The sequence below is a fragment of the Zootoca vivipara genome, chromosome 10 (genome assembly GCF_963506605.1).
Source record: "Zootoca vivipara chromosome 10, rZooViv1.1, whole genome shotgun sequence".
NCBI classification, from domain to species: Eukaryota; Metazoa; Chordata; class Lepidosauria; order Squamata; family Lacertidae; genus Zootoca; species Zootoca vivipara.
Genome location: NC_083285.1, coordinates 38,862,260 through 38,880,011, shown reverse-complemented (window position 1 = coordinate 38,880,011; position 17,752 = coordinate 38,862,260). Strand labels below are relative to the sequence as shown.

General features: G+C 46.4%; 1 protein-coding gene across 4 annotated transcripts in view; it reads right to left on the bottom strand.

Moving 5' to 3' along the window:
- Nucleotides 1-17,752, bottom strand: part of GAS2L3 (growth arrest specific 2 like 3) — a 28,467-nt gene that overhangs the window by 8,546 nt on the left and 2,169 nt on the right. For 2 of the 4 annotated variants that reach the window (XM_035126992.2, XM_035126993.2), the window contains exons 2-5: nt 7,148-7,180; nt 6,440-6,608; nt 4,659-4,777; nt 2,187-2,328 (exon numbers count right to left, since the gene is read on the bottom strand). In XM_035126992.2, the coding sequence (XP_034982883.1) occupies nt 2,187-2,328; nt 4,659-4,777; nt 6,440-6,608; nt 7,148-7,165 (448 nt within the window). In that variant the 5' untranslated portion in view covers nt 7,166-7,180. Of the gene's footprint in view, nt 1-2,186; nt 2,329-4,658; nt 4,778-6,439; nt 6,609-7,147; nt 7,181-8,403; nt 12,668-17,752 lie in introns of those variants that run through there. The other 2 variants (XM_035126988.2, XM_035126991.2) reach the window with 2 other exon arrangements.

Sequence of the window (17,752 nt, the reverse complement as noted above, 5' to 3'; positions counted from 1 at the left end):
GCCACTGAGAGATGCTTGATGGAAGGGGGAATTAAATGGTGACTCTGAAAGTAGGGGTAACCACTGAGGTGCCCCAAACTTCTATCACGCCCAGATCAATGGTCAGGGATGATGGGCACTTAGTCTAATAGTATCTGGCGGGCTCCACTTTGGCCACACCTGGAACAAAGATATACAGTTTCCTAGAAGTATGCTTCACCTAAAGTTGGTGGGATTCAAAAAACAGAACACTTGCCGTTGTCAGTTAAGTTGTCTGAAATGCAAAATCAGCATTTATAAACTAAAATTACTAAGCATATCGCAACCAGTCAGTCCTAGGTGGGGGTGATGTTTGGTTTCTAAATGTATGCAGCAAACATATTCAAAGGTTGTGTTTCAACAAGCACAAGCAATTTCACAACAACTTAAGTAGCACTTCTTCTGCAGGGCTGGGACTTAGGCGGGTGTGCATCTCTTTTAAAAGAACAATACCAAAACCTTAATTAACCAATTCTGTTTTGAGCTTCTCTTCTTTATGAGCAGTCAGAGATTTTGCTCCATCAGGTAAAACCTGGTCTGGCAGCTGCTGGTTACAAAGTCCAGTCTGAAACTAGAGGCAGATAGTGTAATCCTCCAGGTACGAAACCAGCGCAAGATCTGATTTTAAGTTGGAAGTGTTTTGAAGCTGGCAATCCTGAACTTGCCTGAAATTTTACATTTTCATATCCATCTAGTTAGAATGAGGAGTGTAGGGCGGTAAAATCCAAAGCTCTTGCTTCTGATGCAAAATGTCAATTACTGTACGCACAAACTGTTGACGCTGCAGAGTCCTTAAACTGGAAACTGGCTGACTAATTTTAGCAGTCGTGTACTCGAAGCACTTTATAAAGAAAACTGAAACAGAGACAGGCTCCTAGCTGGCATTTAGGGCATATCTGCCTTTAAGAGAGGAACTTAATTGCACCCAGTTATTTGCATCCAATTCCTGAAAAATCACATCTGCCCCATTCACAGATCCATCAGTAAAATAGGTACAGTATGCATGGAAAGAGAATAAGTAAAAAATTCTGGCATGGCTACCTCCCCCCCCCCAGATGTTAGAATCAGGAACCTAGAAACATGAAATTATATCACCCTGTACTACCTGCAGCACCCCCCCTTAACTACCAATCTCCATTACCAAGAATAACATTTGTTACCAGAAGGGAAAGCATAGATTCGGGGTGAGGAACCTATGGCTCTCCATCTGTTCTTGAACTACAACTCCCTGGCCATGCTTGGACTAATGGGCGTTGAAGTCCAACAACAGCAGTATGACCACAGGTTCCTAAATCCTGGGTGAAGATGATGATGATGATTATTATTATTTATTTATACCCCGCCCATCTGGCTGGGTTTCCCCAGCCACTCTGGGCGGCTTCCAACAGAAAAATGGAGCAGCAGAAAACAACCTTTCTCCCTCCTCTATATGACATCCTTTTATATATTTGAACATGGCTATCATATCGCCCCTTAACCTTCTCTTCTCCAGGCTAAACATACCCAGCTCCCTAAGCCGTTCCTCATAAGGCACCGTTTCCAGGCCTTTGACCATTTGGGTTGCCCTCTTCTGGACACGTTCGAGCTTGTCAGTATCCTTCTTGAACTGTGGTGCCCAGAACTGGACACAGTACTCCAGGTGAGGTCTGACCAGAGCAGAATACAGTGGTACTATTATTTCCCTTGATCTAGAAATCCCAACATCTTGAGCAAATGAGTCCTGGTTCCATAGAAGAGCATGATACAACACCCTCAGTAAATCTGTACAGCTTAGTTTTAAAACTATTAATATGTTTTTATTCTGTAGCTGGCTTGAAAGCTATTCTAGGATCCCCTCTGTTATCCCCAAAAGCAACAAGCAAGAAAGTCCTCCTCTTTCTCTCCATGATATATTTGGTACCCTGGCCCTCTTTCCATCAGGTTATTTTGCTCTGTATTGAAGCATGCATTGATTATACCTTAACTCTGTCTTTTACAGAGCATGTGCACCACTTGTTTCATAATCATGGAACTCTGGAACACACTCAAAGGAACCAGTTCTTATGAACAGTTCTACCCCTTTTAACTAGAAGCCACAGACAGCAATAACCTGCCTGAGAAATTAATGGTTGTGTCATTTCACGGGACTGTGCTAAAATAAGTCTATGACCTCATTAGGTGATATTTACCTAAGCCTTCAGATTCGAAGAGGTAAGTCTCATCCACGCCAATGCAGCGACACCATTTGAGAAAGTTGGCAGTGTTGTCTCTAGCAAAAAAGGATCCCGAAGGCGCATCTTTCTTACAGGGGACTTTTCTCAAAGGGAAATCCTGGAAAGAGGAAAATGGTTGTGTAGAACAGTTGTACACATATTTATCTGTAACCATCGGAAGGCTTGGGAAAAAACTCATTTTTATACCACCGCAAAGTCCTTACATCTACATACACAGCAGGTTAGATCCAGATTAATTTTGGCAGCAAGGCTACAGGTAGATTCACAGAGATGAGCAGGGTTAGGATCCAGCAGATCTCTGGCTTGGCTGAGAGGTTCCTGACACAGCCAGCTAAACCGGCTTAAACCCCTCATCCTCTGCTCAGCTGCAGATACACCAGCTTATCCCTCAGCTAGCTGAACCAAGTCTGGTGGTTCTTAAGCTGCTATAAACCCCCCAAAAGAGGATATTCTGGGGGAAGGACAAAATCTTGCACTACACCAGCTTCTGGTGTATAGGATTGCTCTCTTAGTCGCTTTTAGTCTAATTGAAATCAGTGCTATTGGATAGAAGTCCTGTTGATTTCAATGAAATGAAAGCACAACTAAAGTAACCTGGATCGAATACAATGTATTACATCTGGGTGGTGGTCACAGGGAGAGAGGTTTTGTGAGCACATGGAAAGCACTTTTAGATTGCTTCCCAAGGAAGAGAACTGCAATGGAAACTAATCTTGTTGGGTACGTATTATCAGTGAGGGAAATGGTTTTGACTGGCCCACTGTTGAGGACTTGGCTGAAAGAGGATTAAATAGACCATGTATCAAGGCTTGTGGAGGTTAGCCTTTAGTTGTCAGAAACACTTTCCTCAAAAAAGGGGAGCCCACCCATACCTAACTGACTTGCTACTTGCTCTGCTGAAAATAGGATTTGAAAGATGGTTTAAAAATATCTTATCAGCAAAATACAGAAGAATGGAGTATCACATGAAAAGAAATCAGGACAAAGCCCCAAGGGTATACAAAATAATGCTCCAGTAATCTAAATGTAGAAGAAGGTTGTCAGACGACTTAACATATGATTCACTAATATTTCTAATGAATTCCAATGCATAAACTATTTCAGAGCACTATGATCAGCAAGGCTGTGGTTTTTAAAATATTCCAAATCATCTTTTCTAAAATCGAACAAAGTCTCACCCTTTATCTGTTACGAAGCATCATAAATAATCAAACAGATAACAAGTGGGGGCTTGTCATTTCCACCCCCTTTAATCTAGCCCCACTGGTGTGGCCACCTTCCTGCACAGCCCTGGGCTGCGCAGTACTGCCCTCATCTCACACCCATCCCTTCTCCTCCCACATACTTATGAGGAATTGCCTGCCGTTACAGAAGGCTTACATGCATTTTGGGATGTATCACCTGTAGCACTTTTGTTTCCAGAGCTTCTTGCCACTATACTTCACCCTACAGCTTTTATGGCACACATCCCATAACTAAACCGCCACCTGTCTTCCTACGCTCCTGCATTTGCACCTTTCAACAGCCCTTTGCACCTGTACTGCTCAAGAATAAAGGAGGTGCACCTGGAGTGTGTAAATATTTGTTTACTTATTTGTTAAATTTATATACCACCCTTCCCCCTGAAAGTCACCCAAGGTGGGAAGTGATTCCAACTGACTCTACTTATATTCCTTACCCCTACGGTTGTGGTTTGTGGGTTCCCACCTAATTTTATTTTAATTTAAAATGTGATTTCGAACTGTATTTTAATCAATCGTTTGATTTTGTGTTTTTTATGTATTATATATTTGGTGTTAGCCACTCTGAGCCCGGTCTTGTCTGGGGAGGGTGGGGTATAAATAAAATTTATTTATTTATTTATTTATTTATTTATTTATTTATTTATTATTACCTGTGCTTCATAAACAACCTCCTCCCTGCCCCCCCCTTGTTTCCAGTGTCATTATACGTAAGGAGCTATGACATACATGCTTCCCATGACATGTTGCCAAGGCAACAACATGACGCTGATTCTCCTGGGTGGAACATAAAAGATGGACTCCAGGGGCCAATGTCCCGAATGCATTATCTGAAAATGAGATCTCATCAGAAGTAGAATAGTCTTAAGCTTTGGATTCGAAGATGCAACAATGCTACCAAAGTTCCATACATGAGAAGACTCTTGGGCTTGCACTTGCCCGCATTTATGTGGAAAAAGCGGCATCTGAACCAGGAGCACAAGCACATCTGACTACATGCTATCACTGCTGATGCAAAAGCACCTTCTGGTGCTACCACAGGTGCATCTTAACAAGGTAAACGTATACTTTCAGTTTGCATGCTACATCCTTCATGTGAACCTGAGCAGACATAATCCCAGCGAAATTAAGTTGTAGAAAATCTCACTTCTACATTTTTATAAGCTGCGATGAATGCTGTACTTACCCTTAAATTATTTGGGTCACAAATTTCCTTTACTGTGCTTTGAATGACTCCAACCAACAAGCACAGCAACACACCATTATCAAGATCTTCCAACAATTGGTCGGCTGTAAGTTCTACCCCTGTAAAAGAGCCACTTTTTCATTAGAGTAGTGAATAATAAACTTGAACGGACAACTCAGACATGCATAGGCATAAACGCAGCCCATTTTCACAGGAGAATAACCTCCACAATGCTCCTTTTGGTGTGTGTATTTCATCAGCTTTTGACCAATTCCAGCTGAACCTTCAAACCCACTTCAAACATTTCATGTCAGCCTTGCCCAGCAGCTGGGGATGATGGGAGTTGTAGTCCAAAATATATGGAAGACACCAAGTTGAGGAAGTCAGATGCACACAGCTAGCCAGGAAGGTGTTATATGTGGCAGAGCCAGCACAACAGAAGGAGCTGTGGAAGGTTGTAGAAGAACCATGTGGCATCCTAAACTGAGCAATAAATTACCTCATACTCAACACATTAGAAATCACAGCATCGTAGACTTCATTCATATCCTTCATTTTATTGCATATGATTGTGTTCCTGCATTTTAAGAAATCATTTGAATTGCAGCCTATATTATGGGCTACAGGTTGCATAATGGTAATTCACCGACTGGTTCGACTAGTCAGTGCTTTTTGAAACATGCAAACATTTAAAAAGGTTGTGGCAAGGCATTATTATATGCTCTTAGCAAATGAAAGGGGAAAAGATACCGGGGGGGGGGGGGGAGTACCTTGAACAGGAAGAGGTGCCTGCAATTCCTTGGGTATGGTAATGGTTCTGACTTTTTTGGTGCTAAACTTTAGCCCAACGCAAACATTCTTCTCCTCACACAATTCAAATCACATGAGAAGAGAGCAAGAATGTGCTTACTAAGATTGCTGCCTTCATTGCGTCCCCACTGCCTGCCAGGCATTGGAAGGCAAAAATCCGCAGCAGAGGTTTTGCAGAGAGACTCCAAGCATGCAGCAGGATCTGCACCTCAGATGCTTGCCTTCCAGCATGTGCAAACTGGGATGGGACTCGGGAGAGGGGGCCAGCACATCCGCACTCTCTTCTTCAACCCTCATTTACTCAGCGTCCATCTTTTACTGTGGCAGCAGCTGTGCTCTGAAACTCCTGCCTATTGACATTAGGTAGGCACCCTCAATATACAGTGGTACCTCAGAAGTCAAACGGAATCCGTTCTGGAAGTCCGTTCGACTTCCTAAATGTTCGTAAACCAAGATGTGGCTTCCTGCAGCCGATCGGAAGCTGCGTCAGACGTTCGGGTCCCAAAGAATGTTCGCAAACCGGAACACTCACTTTGGCATTCAGGAGCCAAAACGTTTGACTTGCAAGGAGTTTGGGATCCAAGGCGTGACTGTATTTAGTTTTAGACTTCTGTTAAAAACGTATTTTATTTCAACAAGACAACCCAGGCATTTAGTTACCTCTATTAGTTTTTAAATTGAGTTACCTTTACTGTATTAGTTTTATTTTAACTGTGTCTTAATGCTGATTATTTTACATATCTTTATACACACAGAGAGAGAGTTTTGAGCATTTTAGCTGTGTTTTTATCTGCAATTTTATTACATACAGCTCTTATAATTCTTAGGCAGAATAGGGAACACTTTGATTAAACAGTTTATACATATTCCTGAATAAATAAATAAATGTAGGAGACAGATCTCTGAATGGGGCAATAACAATAATTAGGGCAATGCCTCTTCCAAACAGACAAATATTCCTAGTACTGTACCCAACAAGCCAGAGAGCCAGATGGACAGGTCCTCCTGCATAGGAACCAGAGTTGCCTCATGTCGGACAGAGATCCACTGGTCGTAGAGCAAAACATCTGCCAAGCCTGGGCCATGCCTTGGAGTCAGCGGACTTCGTGGACTTAGAGGGGGATCCTCTCCAAACCAAATCTAATGGGAGACACCAACAGCTAAACAATACAACTGGGCTACACTTTGAAATATATGGTAAGCTGCAACCTGCAATACAGAAAGTGAGTTGTAACGGCTGAACATTATTGCTAAACATTATTAAGCCCTTTCCAAAAAAAAGGTACAAAAGTAGTATTAAGTCAGTATTGACATTATCTAATCTATTACCCAAACGCTTCACGTCTGTTTTAGAATAGCCTTATTGAACATCAGAGATGCTGCTTTTATGTATGGTCCACGACAGGCATGCAGCCTGGATTCCAAACTTTGATTTTTCATTTTAAAAGAACAGCGAGTAAAATAAACAGCAAGTTATTACAATACATAAATTTGGCACATTTGGGTGGCAATTCTATTCCCCATTTCCAGGAGCACTGAGCTCAATAGGATCTACTTCTGAGTAGGCATGAACAGGATTCTGCTGTAAATCGTCACAGGTCTTTCTTCAGAAGCATATTTTTTGACTTTGTAAAGGTAGGAAAACGATAATAAAGACATCAGTAATTCACTGTGCCTACCTGAACTGCCTGCTGCATGGCGATTGCACTTTCCTAGGAATGGAAAGGGGAGACACGTTAAATTAAAACTCACGGGCTATTTTATATTGGAGTCACACCTAGCACCTACAAATTTAGTGTTATGAACTGCTATGAGAAAAGATGTTATGAGTCTCATAGATACATACATAGATCCTACGGTAAGTTAACTTGAAAATCCTTCATGGACAGAAAGTTTATCATCCATTCTCTCCCTGCAGCCAATTGCAATCCCTCACAGCCTCTCTGGGAAGTCAGGGACCGTGAGACAGAGTGCAAAAGAGGGGATAGGAAACTGGTTTGGAGCAATTCTCTCCTCCCACATGACTGCAAAAGTTTCAAAAGCCGATTGCAAAAATGGCAACAACTACAAACAAGGAAAACTAATAAAAAGACTCAGAAACATTAATTATATTTATATAAGCCATCCAATTACATGCAATCGCTAGGCAGAAATAAATGAATAAGAAATGATATTAAAGTGCACAATCATAAAAAACAAATTACAGTAATACAAAATTGCAACAAAGGAAAAAATAAAATCAGTTTAGCAGCAAGAGTGTACATCAGCTTTGCTGAACCTGGCACTCTCCAGGCATTTTGGATTCAAACTCCCATCAGCCCCAACAAGCATTGCTAATGGTCAGAGATGAAGGGAATTATAAACCAAGAACACCTGAAGGCTACCAGATTGGGGAAGGCTCGAGCACACATTTAAGGAATGCAGAAATGTTTTAAATGGCCTGGTTTGGATGATCTTTCTAAATCATGGCTCAGGAACCCAGGAAAGATTGTCCAAACCAGGCCAGTAAGTCTCTTGCAGGAAGTTGACAGAACTTTGATTTTGAAACAGAGTTTAAGGCAACACAATTGAAATAACATCATTATTCAGCTTGCATAAAACTCTTGCACTGGGGGAAAACCATAGTTCTTAGGATTGCCAATTGGATTATAATGTTTAGAACACAAAGATGTTTCTATTCTAAATTTTCCTTCACAGAATCACCATGTCACTTTATTTATTTCTCCTTCCTCAGAAGAGCCCAGGGGGGTGTACATTAAGCATAAGGAAAGAAAAAGATACGGTAAAATACAGGCTAAAAACACATATACACTAAAAACCCTCGCTAAAAACACATATACACTAAAAACCCTTGCTAGCAAATTAATTAAAACAAAAATCTATATACTATTGATGAGGTGAATCACATCTCATTTTAATTCTTTGCAATACCAACCTTGCTTATACTCCAGATTTAGGACTAAGTCAGAGGTTGATTTGGGTTTTGAGCCATAGTCAGTTTGAGAGCACAGCTATGCTGTATCCTGAACTAATCATATCTGTCAGTGCAGAAGTCCCACAACTTCTCTCTTGGATGTTAATAGCACATGCCCCTTTCCTGTTGATAGTTCTCTTCTCTGCACCATACGAAAGAGGGCAGAATATAAAAAAGCAGAGCATTACTAATGAATGTATTATGCTTCCCACAAGCTGGTCACAGGGAATAAATTTCATTGAGCATAAAAAGCCCTTTGTCCTAACTACAAGCCTGAGAGAGTTCATTGACTTTCTAGAAATGGGAAAATATGGCAGGAGCAGCAAGCAAAGAGGCTTGCCCTCATTAAAATAAGGAGCCCCATACAATCAGACAAGGGCCTTAACATGCCAATCGCCAGAGTAAGAACAAAAGGCAGCCTAATTTGGAGGGCATGCTCGGCGCCTGAATAAAATGAAATATTCACAAATGAACATTGGAAGAATGTCCAGAATCTTCATTTTTCAGGAATGCCTCACAAAACTAATCTTTGGAGTGGGGGCATGGGCATTTCAAAGAAAATGTCGAGTTCTTTCACAACAACTCACTGGGTAACACCCTGTCTGTCATAGAAGTCTATTAAAATGTCATCACTGAATTGGCCATATGGTGTCAACTAGAAGCGGGATTCCTGCTGCTCAGGCACTCTAGAGATATAATCAGAGCTTCTATTCAGACATCATACTCCTGATCCTCCAAACCATGGTTTAGGGGATTGGGAGCAAGCAATGAGCTTGCAGGCTACCTTCTGCCCTTCTGTCCTCCTCCCTTCTTTATATATATATATATCCTTGTTGCCTCAAATCAGTTTGAATATGAATATGAATTGTGGCTTAAGGAAATGAGGAAACATTATAATAAGGAATGAGAAAGAAAACACTGCCAGACGGAACCATCATCCTTCTCCATTCCCTGCGTGCTGTTGTGGGTTTTCTTTTGACACATACACACCAGCCATGAATGGGGATCTTCACACCATAAATGGGACTGCAGATCTGAAAGGAAGCACATTCTGGCATCTCCCGCCAGCAAGGGGACCAAGAGTCACTGGGAGGCCGTACTGCCTTCCACCCAGGAAGAATATCATGGCAAAGGGAAGTGCATGGCCAAAGAAAGGCACTTGCTCTCCCCTTTTTATTAGAAAGAACACACTCAACTCAAACTGCAGCTTGTCCGAGGACCAAAAAGAGAAAGAAAATTGCACAATGCCCTGGTCCACACTGTTAATGCCGGTTTGTAATTCATCCCTTTCTTCTGGCATTGTGAAGCTGATATTACTTCTCTATCTTTGTTGAGTATCTATATACTCAACTTCTTTTTTAAAAAAAGTGTGTAAACTTAAGGACAAGCTCGGCCTCTTATTTTTGTTTAAAATTAATGTGAGCCCATTTGGAAGACAATCTTAAAAAGTGGAATAAGGAGGTAAACAAGAAGAAAACAAAATTAACTAACTAAAGTAGTGATCACTCACAGGCCAGCTAAGTGCAGTACGCCAGCCACAACTGCAGAATCATAGCATGAACCACGATGCAATTGCATCAAGCCTTTTGGATTATTTTTTTTAAAAAAGGGGGCAGGCTATGCTGAGACATCTCCTCCTTCCTGTGGAAGAGAAGAAAAAAAATCAAACAGTTATACTCTTCCTCAAAAGTTACCACAATTCAAGAAACTGGAGATTAAGCTGATTTGGGGCTGAGGGAAGGAAGTATGTGGCCTGAGTCACTCACAGAGGCCCATCTGACTCACATACATACTGCCACTACTACTTCAAATTCCTGCCTCAAGAAGTTATATGTGCAACTCAGAAGCTTGCTTCTCACCCACACATCTGGCCCGATGACAGGTATCAGCTGACCCACTTTGGATTATGTATGTCTTTCAAATGCTGACTCACCAAAAGCATTCAATATCCATGTCCCTCATCCATAAGTTATTAGCAGTTAAAGCCACCATTCGCTGCAGCTTATCATTCCAACACCACTTCTGAATTAGCAAATAGCTCATAGTGAGTTCAGGCACTGGACGTTAATTCAGTGGCTATTACTTGGGCATTTTACCTCTGTTCTTAAGAGTGTTATGAAAGTTTCCAGAGAATACATAATCAAACAAATAAAATATTGTAAGCATTTTAATACCACCCCAAAATTATATAGCAGAGCAGTTTAAAAATGTAAAGGTAAAGGATTCCTAACAGTTAAGTCTAGTCGTGAACGACTCTGGGGTTGCTGTGCTCATCTCGCTTGTCAGGCTGAGGGAGCCGGCATTTGTCCGCTTCTGCAGACAGTTTTTCCAGGTCATGTGGCCAGCATGACTAAGCCGCTTCTGGCACAACAGAACACCGAAAAAAGAGCAGGGCACAGAAACGCTGTTCACCTTCCCGCCGGAGCGGTACCTATTCATCTACTTGCACTAGCGTGCTTTCAAACTGCTAGGTTGGCAGGAAGCAGGGCAGTTTACCAAACGAATAAAACAATTAAACACACACACACAAGCGCAAAAAGTCAAAAGCATGACGCTGTTAGTAGGATTGAAACTGCATCCAAAAGACTCAGGAGAGGACAGGAAGGTAAGCACCAGGCAAACCGTTTTTGGAACATACCCCAACTGGAGCACCATCACTGAAAGAGTCTCTTCAGTGGTAGGCACTTATCTTGCTTCTGCTGGCAAGGGCATGCACAGGGGCCTCAAATACCCACCAGGGGCTTTAAAGAACACCAGCACTTCTTAATGTGCCCCAAAATGGACTAGGGTCAGTGCAGCTGGCATCATACAGGGAAACTATGAGCTTCACATCTATTCCCAGTTAGCAATTCAACTGCCATTTTCTGTATTAACTATAGTTTCCAAAGGCAGCCCCACAGACAACACATTTCCAGAGCAGAAGGTCAGAATCCAGATACTCACTCGTTTCCTAATGCTAATAAATGCTGAGCTTTGAAAAAAATCTGGAAAGACATGCTCAGTTCTACTTAGCACATACCGGTAAATGAAATATAACACAAAGCCCTCTCTTCTCAAATAACTGCAAAGGCCACAATAGGAGATGGTACAAAAGCTTGTCTCTAACACTGCAATCCTATGCATGTTTACTCAGAAGTAAATTCCACTGTATCTAGGAATAAGGAAAGATTGCAGCTTTAGATACTTCGAGCTAAGATACTTCTGTTACTGAGCACAACTTGGGAGTCTTGTGTTACAAGCTATGTAAGTAAACAATGCTTTGGACAAATCTGCAGTAGCAGCTTATTATGTTGCAATGATTTCTCTTGTACAGTTTTACACAATACTTCAGATTCAAATGTGGAAACCACCCATGCCTAAAGGTTAAAGAGATATTTAGGGTATTTCATCACAGACAAAGCTAGCAAAGTGTTTTTCCCTTCTTGTATACACCTAACCAGGGGACCCAGGTGGTGCTGTGGGTTAAACCACAGAGCCTAGGGCTTGCTGATCAGGTCGGCGGTTCGAATCCCTGCGACAGGGTGAGCTCCCATTGCTCGGTCCTAGCTCCTGCCAACCTAGCAGTTCTAAAGCACATCCTCCTTATCATTTGCTGGTGTGAAAGTTTTCAGAAGTGCCAACCACACTTAAAACACACACTGTAGCCAGATATGCTGTAGCAAACCCCAGACCACATCAGATATTGCAACATCAGATTGTCCATGGACAAGCCATGGAATATTAATTTTCCACAGCTTTTATGGAACGTCTCTGGAACCCAGATAAGGACGCAAAATGTGTTTCCATTGGTTCCACTGGAATCTTACTTGGAAGAAGGCATGCTTATAGTTGCAAGAACAAGGTACGCTGGAGGAAGGAGAAGAGGACATAGGGTGAAGATAGAGCTGTGAGTTGAAGGGGGTCCTTTTCCTATCCTCTGAACCCCCTGGGAAACTCAACAAACCAGCTGTTTGAGGATAGGAATGGTACTTCCACAGGCTGCCCACAAATGGGTGTAGAGAATGCAGCTAAATGGGACACAGTTGTGGGCAGCCTTGAGGAAGTACCATCCACCTTGGGTCTGTCCATGAAAAGCAAGTCTAGAGTGAGAGACTAGGGTGATGTCTGCTATATCCAGGAACACTTCTGTGAGGGACAGGGGATATCGCGAAGTCCCTCCCCTCCTGAGTTCAAGCCCGTCCCCGAGCAAAGGGGAAAGCAGGGAGAGTTCCGATTCCAGTGGGGAAGCAGGAAGTCGTGTCCGAGGCTCAGGCAAGGTAGAGGAGCCAGGGTCCCAGGTGGGACAGGAAGGGGCAAGCAAGGGGGGAAGACCCATCCCCCCAACTCCAGAATTACGCAGGAAGAGGAGGGGCAAGAGGATGGGTCTGCCAAAGCTTTTGTGTTGGAGAAAGACGCGCCAAAAGCCATTAGGAGGTTCTGAAACCGACTGACCACATCACTCCGTGTAAATAGCAATGACTTGAGCACTGTAAATACGCAGCACCAATAAAAGAATAAAATGCAGAGCTGCGTAGCGTCGTTACTCTGAAGTAGTCCACTCCGGCCACCGTGACAGCAACCTCCTAATCATTTTTGGGCTACTTTGGAGTTGCCGGGATGAGCGTGTCAGAGGCGGAGAAGTGGCGGCAGATCGCTGAGCAAGCCCAGCTAGAACTGCAGCAGCTGTCGCTGCAGGCGCAGGGAGAATTGAAGGCAGCTAAAGAGGAGACTAAGAAGGTCCAGGACGACCGGCTACAACTTGCGGAACAGGTGAGAGAGCTTCAGGAAAAAGAGCAGCAATTAAGGGCGGTGGCGGTAGACCTCCAAAACAAGCTGGATGCAGAGAAAAACAAGGCGGGAGGGGCACCCCAAGTCCAAGTGCTGCCAGGAAGGAGAGCTGGGACCCTAGTTAGCAAGTTCAATGGAGACCCGAAGGAATTTCAGGGCTTTGAGACTGAGATTGTGTATGCTCTTGAGCTGCACCACGATGAGTTCCCTGATGATGAGCACAGAGTAGCGTTTATTGTGGAGCACCTTACCGGGGCAGCCAGGGAGTGGCTAAGACCGTTAATTGCAACAAGGAATCCTTGCATGAAGAATGTCAAACTATTTCTAGAAGGTTTGAAAACGATGTATTCGTCCGATAGTCATATGGACCAGACTAAGGAGGAACTTCATAATTTACGCCAAGGAAATATGACAGTTCGCGCGTATTGGGCGAAATTCACCATGCTGGTGCACAGATTGGGGTGGGAACTGGGGTCCCCCCCTATGCAAGCGGCGTTCTACTTGGGGTTGCATGAGGAGGTGAAGGATGAGCTCTCGAGAGGTCCAAAGCCCAGTAATATGGATCAGCTGAGCAAAGCGGCTCTGGCGGTGGGGGTGAGACAGGAATCCCGGTGGAGCGACAAGCAAGCAACGCGCGCAAAGCGGGCTTGGTTCCCACGGTCGCAGGAGAAGCCACTCCCCCAACAACCCTTTCAAGCCACGCCTGGGGCCAGTCAGGACCAGGAACCCATGCAGATTGATAGCGCGCGCGCGCGGGCTTTTCAAACCCCAGCGGCGCCAAGACGCAAGGAGGGAAGGGGTGGGAATTGCTTTCTCTGCAACTCCCCCCAGCATCTCGTCAGAGACTGCCCACATCGCAGGGAGTGGCAAGGAAAGGCGGGAACGGTTGTGCCCTCCCCCACTGACGCAGCACCACAGCAGGGAAACGGGAAAGCCTGGCTGCAGGAGACAAGGGGCAGCAGCCAGGCACAGTCAGCAGACAACAGCCCCAGCCCACCCACCCGCACAGAGAGGAGCAGAGCCAGCCCACCCCTCCCAGAGCAGGAGTGGTTCTAGAAGTGACGCTCACGCTTCCAAATGGCTATCCCCTTACAGTCCTCGCCCTAATTGACAGTGGGGCGTCAGCGAACTTCTTCTCGAGAAACTTTGCAGAAGAGCACCAGATCCAGCTTCTGCAGCTGGATTTTCCTCTGCACGTGGCAACCATTGACGGCAGAGAGCTGCTGGGAGGGGCCATCACTCATCAAACCCCCCCCATGAGAATGACGGTTGGAAGGCACTCGGAGACACTGGCATTCAACGTCACCACCATCTCAGACCCCCCCATAGTTTTGGGCATGAGCTGGCTGGCGCGCCACGACCCCTCCATAAGTTGGCATCAGAGATGCATCACATTTGGATCGGACTTTTGCCTAGAACATTGCATGCAGCACCAACCAGGGGAGGGGCCTCCGATAGCCACGGTGGCCACCATGCACGTCAAAGGGGGTGAAGCGATACCCAAACCGTACTGGGACCTGCAGGAGGTCTTCAGCGAAGCGGAGTCCGACCACCTGCCCCCACACAGGCCTTTTGACTGCCAGATCAACCTGGTGCCAGGGGCAACTATACCCCCAGCCAAGCTGTACGCCATGTCAGACCAGGAACTGGAGGATCTGCGCGCTTTCATCGACAAGAACCTCAAGCGGGGGTTCATCAGAGAAAGCAAGGCAGCAGGGGGCAGCCCGGTCTTCTGGGTGGACAAGAAAGACACGCAACAGCGCCGCCTGGTGGTGGATTTTAGACGGCTGAATTCGGTGACAGAACCAGTGGCTTTCCCCATGCCCAGAGTGGATGATCTCCTGACAGCGGCACGCAGGGGCAAGATTTTCACCAAGCTAGACCTGAGGGGGGCGTACAACTTGATCAGAATCCGGGAGGGCGATGAGTGGAAGACCACGATGTTCACGCCGCTGGGCTCTTTTGAATATCTGGTGATGCCCTTCGGGTTGCAAGGGGGCTCAGCATGCTTCCAGGCCTTCATGCACCACGTCCTGGGGTCCCTCCTCTTCAGGAAATGCTTGGTCTTTCTGGATGACATCCTTATTTACTCCAACGACCCAGTGCAGCACGTGAAGGACGTCAGGGAGGTGTTACAGCGCCTGAAGGAGAACCACCTGAATGTGAAGCTGGAGAAGTGCAAGTTTCACACCAAGGAGGTGGACTTCCTGGGCTACAAGCTGTCAGACAAGGGGCTAGCGATGGACAAGGACAAGGTGCAGGCCATCCTGGACTGGCACAGCCCCAGGACGCGCAAAGATGCCCAACGCCTACTAGGCTTCGCCAACTTCTACAGGAAGTTCATCAAGAACTTCTCTCGAGTTACGGCTCCCATCACTGACTGCCTGAGAGGCAAGCAGAAGTTCCGGTGGACACCAGAGGCGCAAGCAGCGTTCGAAAGCCTCAAGAGGGTGTTCGCCTCAGACCAGAACCTGTTCCACGTGGTTCAGGACGCGCCCCTACGCATTGAGACAGATGCCTCTGACAAAGCTGTGGGCGCCATTTTGTTGCAACTGGACACCAACAGAGAGTGGAGACCCTGTGCCTTCTTCTCCAGGAAGTTGACCCAGCCAGAGCGGAACTACACAGTTTTTGATCGGGAACTTCTGGCGATCCACGCGGCGTTCCAGCACTGGAGACACTTCCTGGTGGGCGCCAAGCACCCCATCCAGGTGTGCACAGACCACAAGAACCTGGAGTTCTGGAGAACTGCCAGGGTGCTCAACCAGCGGCAGATACGGTGGGCAGAGTTCTTCTCGAACTTCAACTTCTCCATACACTACATCCCGGGAGAGCAGAACGTCAGGGCGGATGCCCTCTCCCGCAAGCCAGAGTACATGGAGGAGGAGGCGCCACCAGCCCCAAGGCACATTTTCCCCCCGTCGGCATGGTCCTGCGGAGCAGCAGTGGTGAGCGAGGCAGAACTCACAGCACTGACGGCAGCGGATGAATTTGCCAACCGCATCTTCAGAGAACTGAGAGGGGGGAGGGAGCAGGCAAAAGACTTTGCAGACCGCAGAGGGCTGCTTTTCTACAAGGGTGCACTGTACCTGCCCACCACCCAGCTCAGACGTACGGTCCTCAAACAGATGCACGACAACCCAACGGCGGGGCATTTTGGAAGGGACAAGACCACTCACCTAGTCATGAGACACTTCTGGTGGCCAGGGGTGAGGGAAGATGTTCGAGACTATGTACGGGGCTGTGACACCTGCCAGCGGGCAAAGGTGGTCAGAGCAGCGCCACCAGGGTTGCTGGAGCCCTTAGCCACGCCACACAGGCCGTGGGAAGTAGTGTCCATGGACTTCATCACAGACCTGCCGTCGTCCAGGGGCAAGACCGCAGTGTTGGTGGTGGTGGACCTCATGTCCAAAATGTGCCACTTTATACCGTGTGCCAGGGCAGTCTCTGCAGAAGAGACAGCCAAACTGTTTGTTGATCACGTTTTCAGACTGCATGGATTACCTTTAAGGGTTATTTCGGATCGTGGCCGCCAATTTGTTTCCAGGTTCTGGCGGCGGCTCATGAACCTCCTGCAGGTGGAGGTCAGCTTGTCGACGGCTAGACACCCGCAGACCAACGGACAAGCGGAGAGGGTCAACGCCATTCTGCAGCAGTACCTGAGATGCTACGTCAGCCAGAGGCAAACGGACTGGGTGGATCGCCTGCCACTAGCAGAATTTGCCTACAACAATGCAGTGCACGTCTCCACAGGGGTGTCGCCCTTTAAGGCCAATTACGGGCGCGACCTCAGATCTTTCCCAGAGAGGGAGGGGGAGGAGGAGGAGGAGGGCCCACAGGCTGAGGATTGGGCAGAGGAACTGGAGACGGTGCACCAGCAGCTCAGAGAACACTTGGAGAGGGCCAAGGAAGCGTACAAAAAGGGGGCAGATCGCCACAGGCGACAAGGGGAGGTCATCAGGGTGGGGGACAAGGTGTGGTTGTCCTCGGAGGGCCTTCCCACCAGAGGGAGGTGCAAAAAGCTGGCACCCAAAAGGCTGGGCCCCTTCACGGTCACGCAACAGGTCAACCCGGTGGCATACAGGCTGGCACTGCCAGAGGACATGAGGGTGCATCCAGTGTTTCATAGATCGCTGCTGTCGCCATACAGGGAAAGCAGCAGGCTCCGAGACAGCGAACAAACCCCCGAGGGAGGGGGGGAGAGGGAAGGCAGGGAGCAACTCAATGAGGCCACGGCCATCCTGGATTCAAGGTGGGGGGTGGGGGGACTGGAGTACCTCATGGCATGGGAGGATGCTCCACCGTCCCAAAATGAATGGGTCCCAGCCACTCAGATACAGGAGGAATTCTTGGTGGAAGAATTTCACGCCCTCTTTCCCCACAGACCCAAGCCCTGGCACATGGAAAGGGAGGGGGAGGAGGAGGAGGCACGGGAGAGCAGCTCACCATGGCGCTGGGAAGCGGAGTTTGAGGAACCAGAGGATGAGGTATGGGTGTCACCGAGATCCACCCAGTCAGAGGAAGGAGCAGATTGGCAGAACGT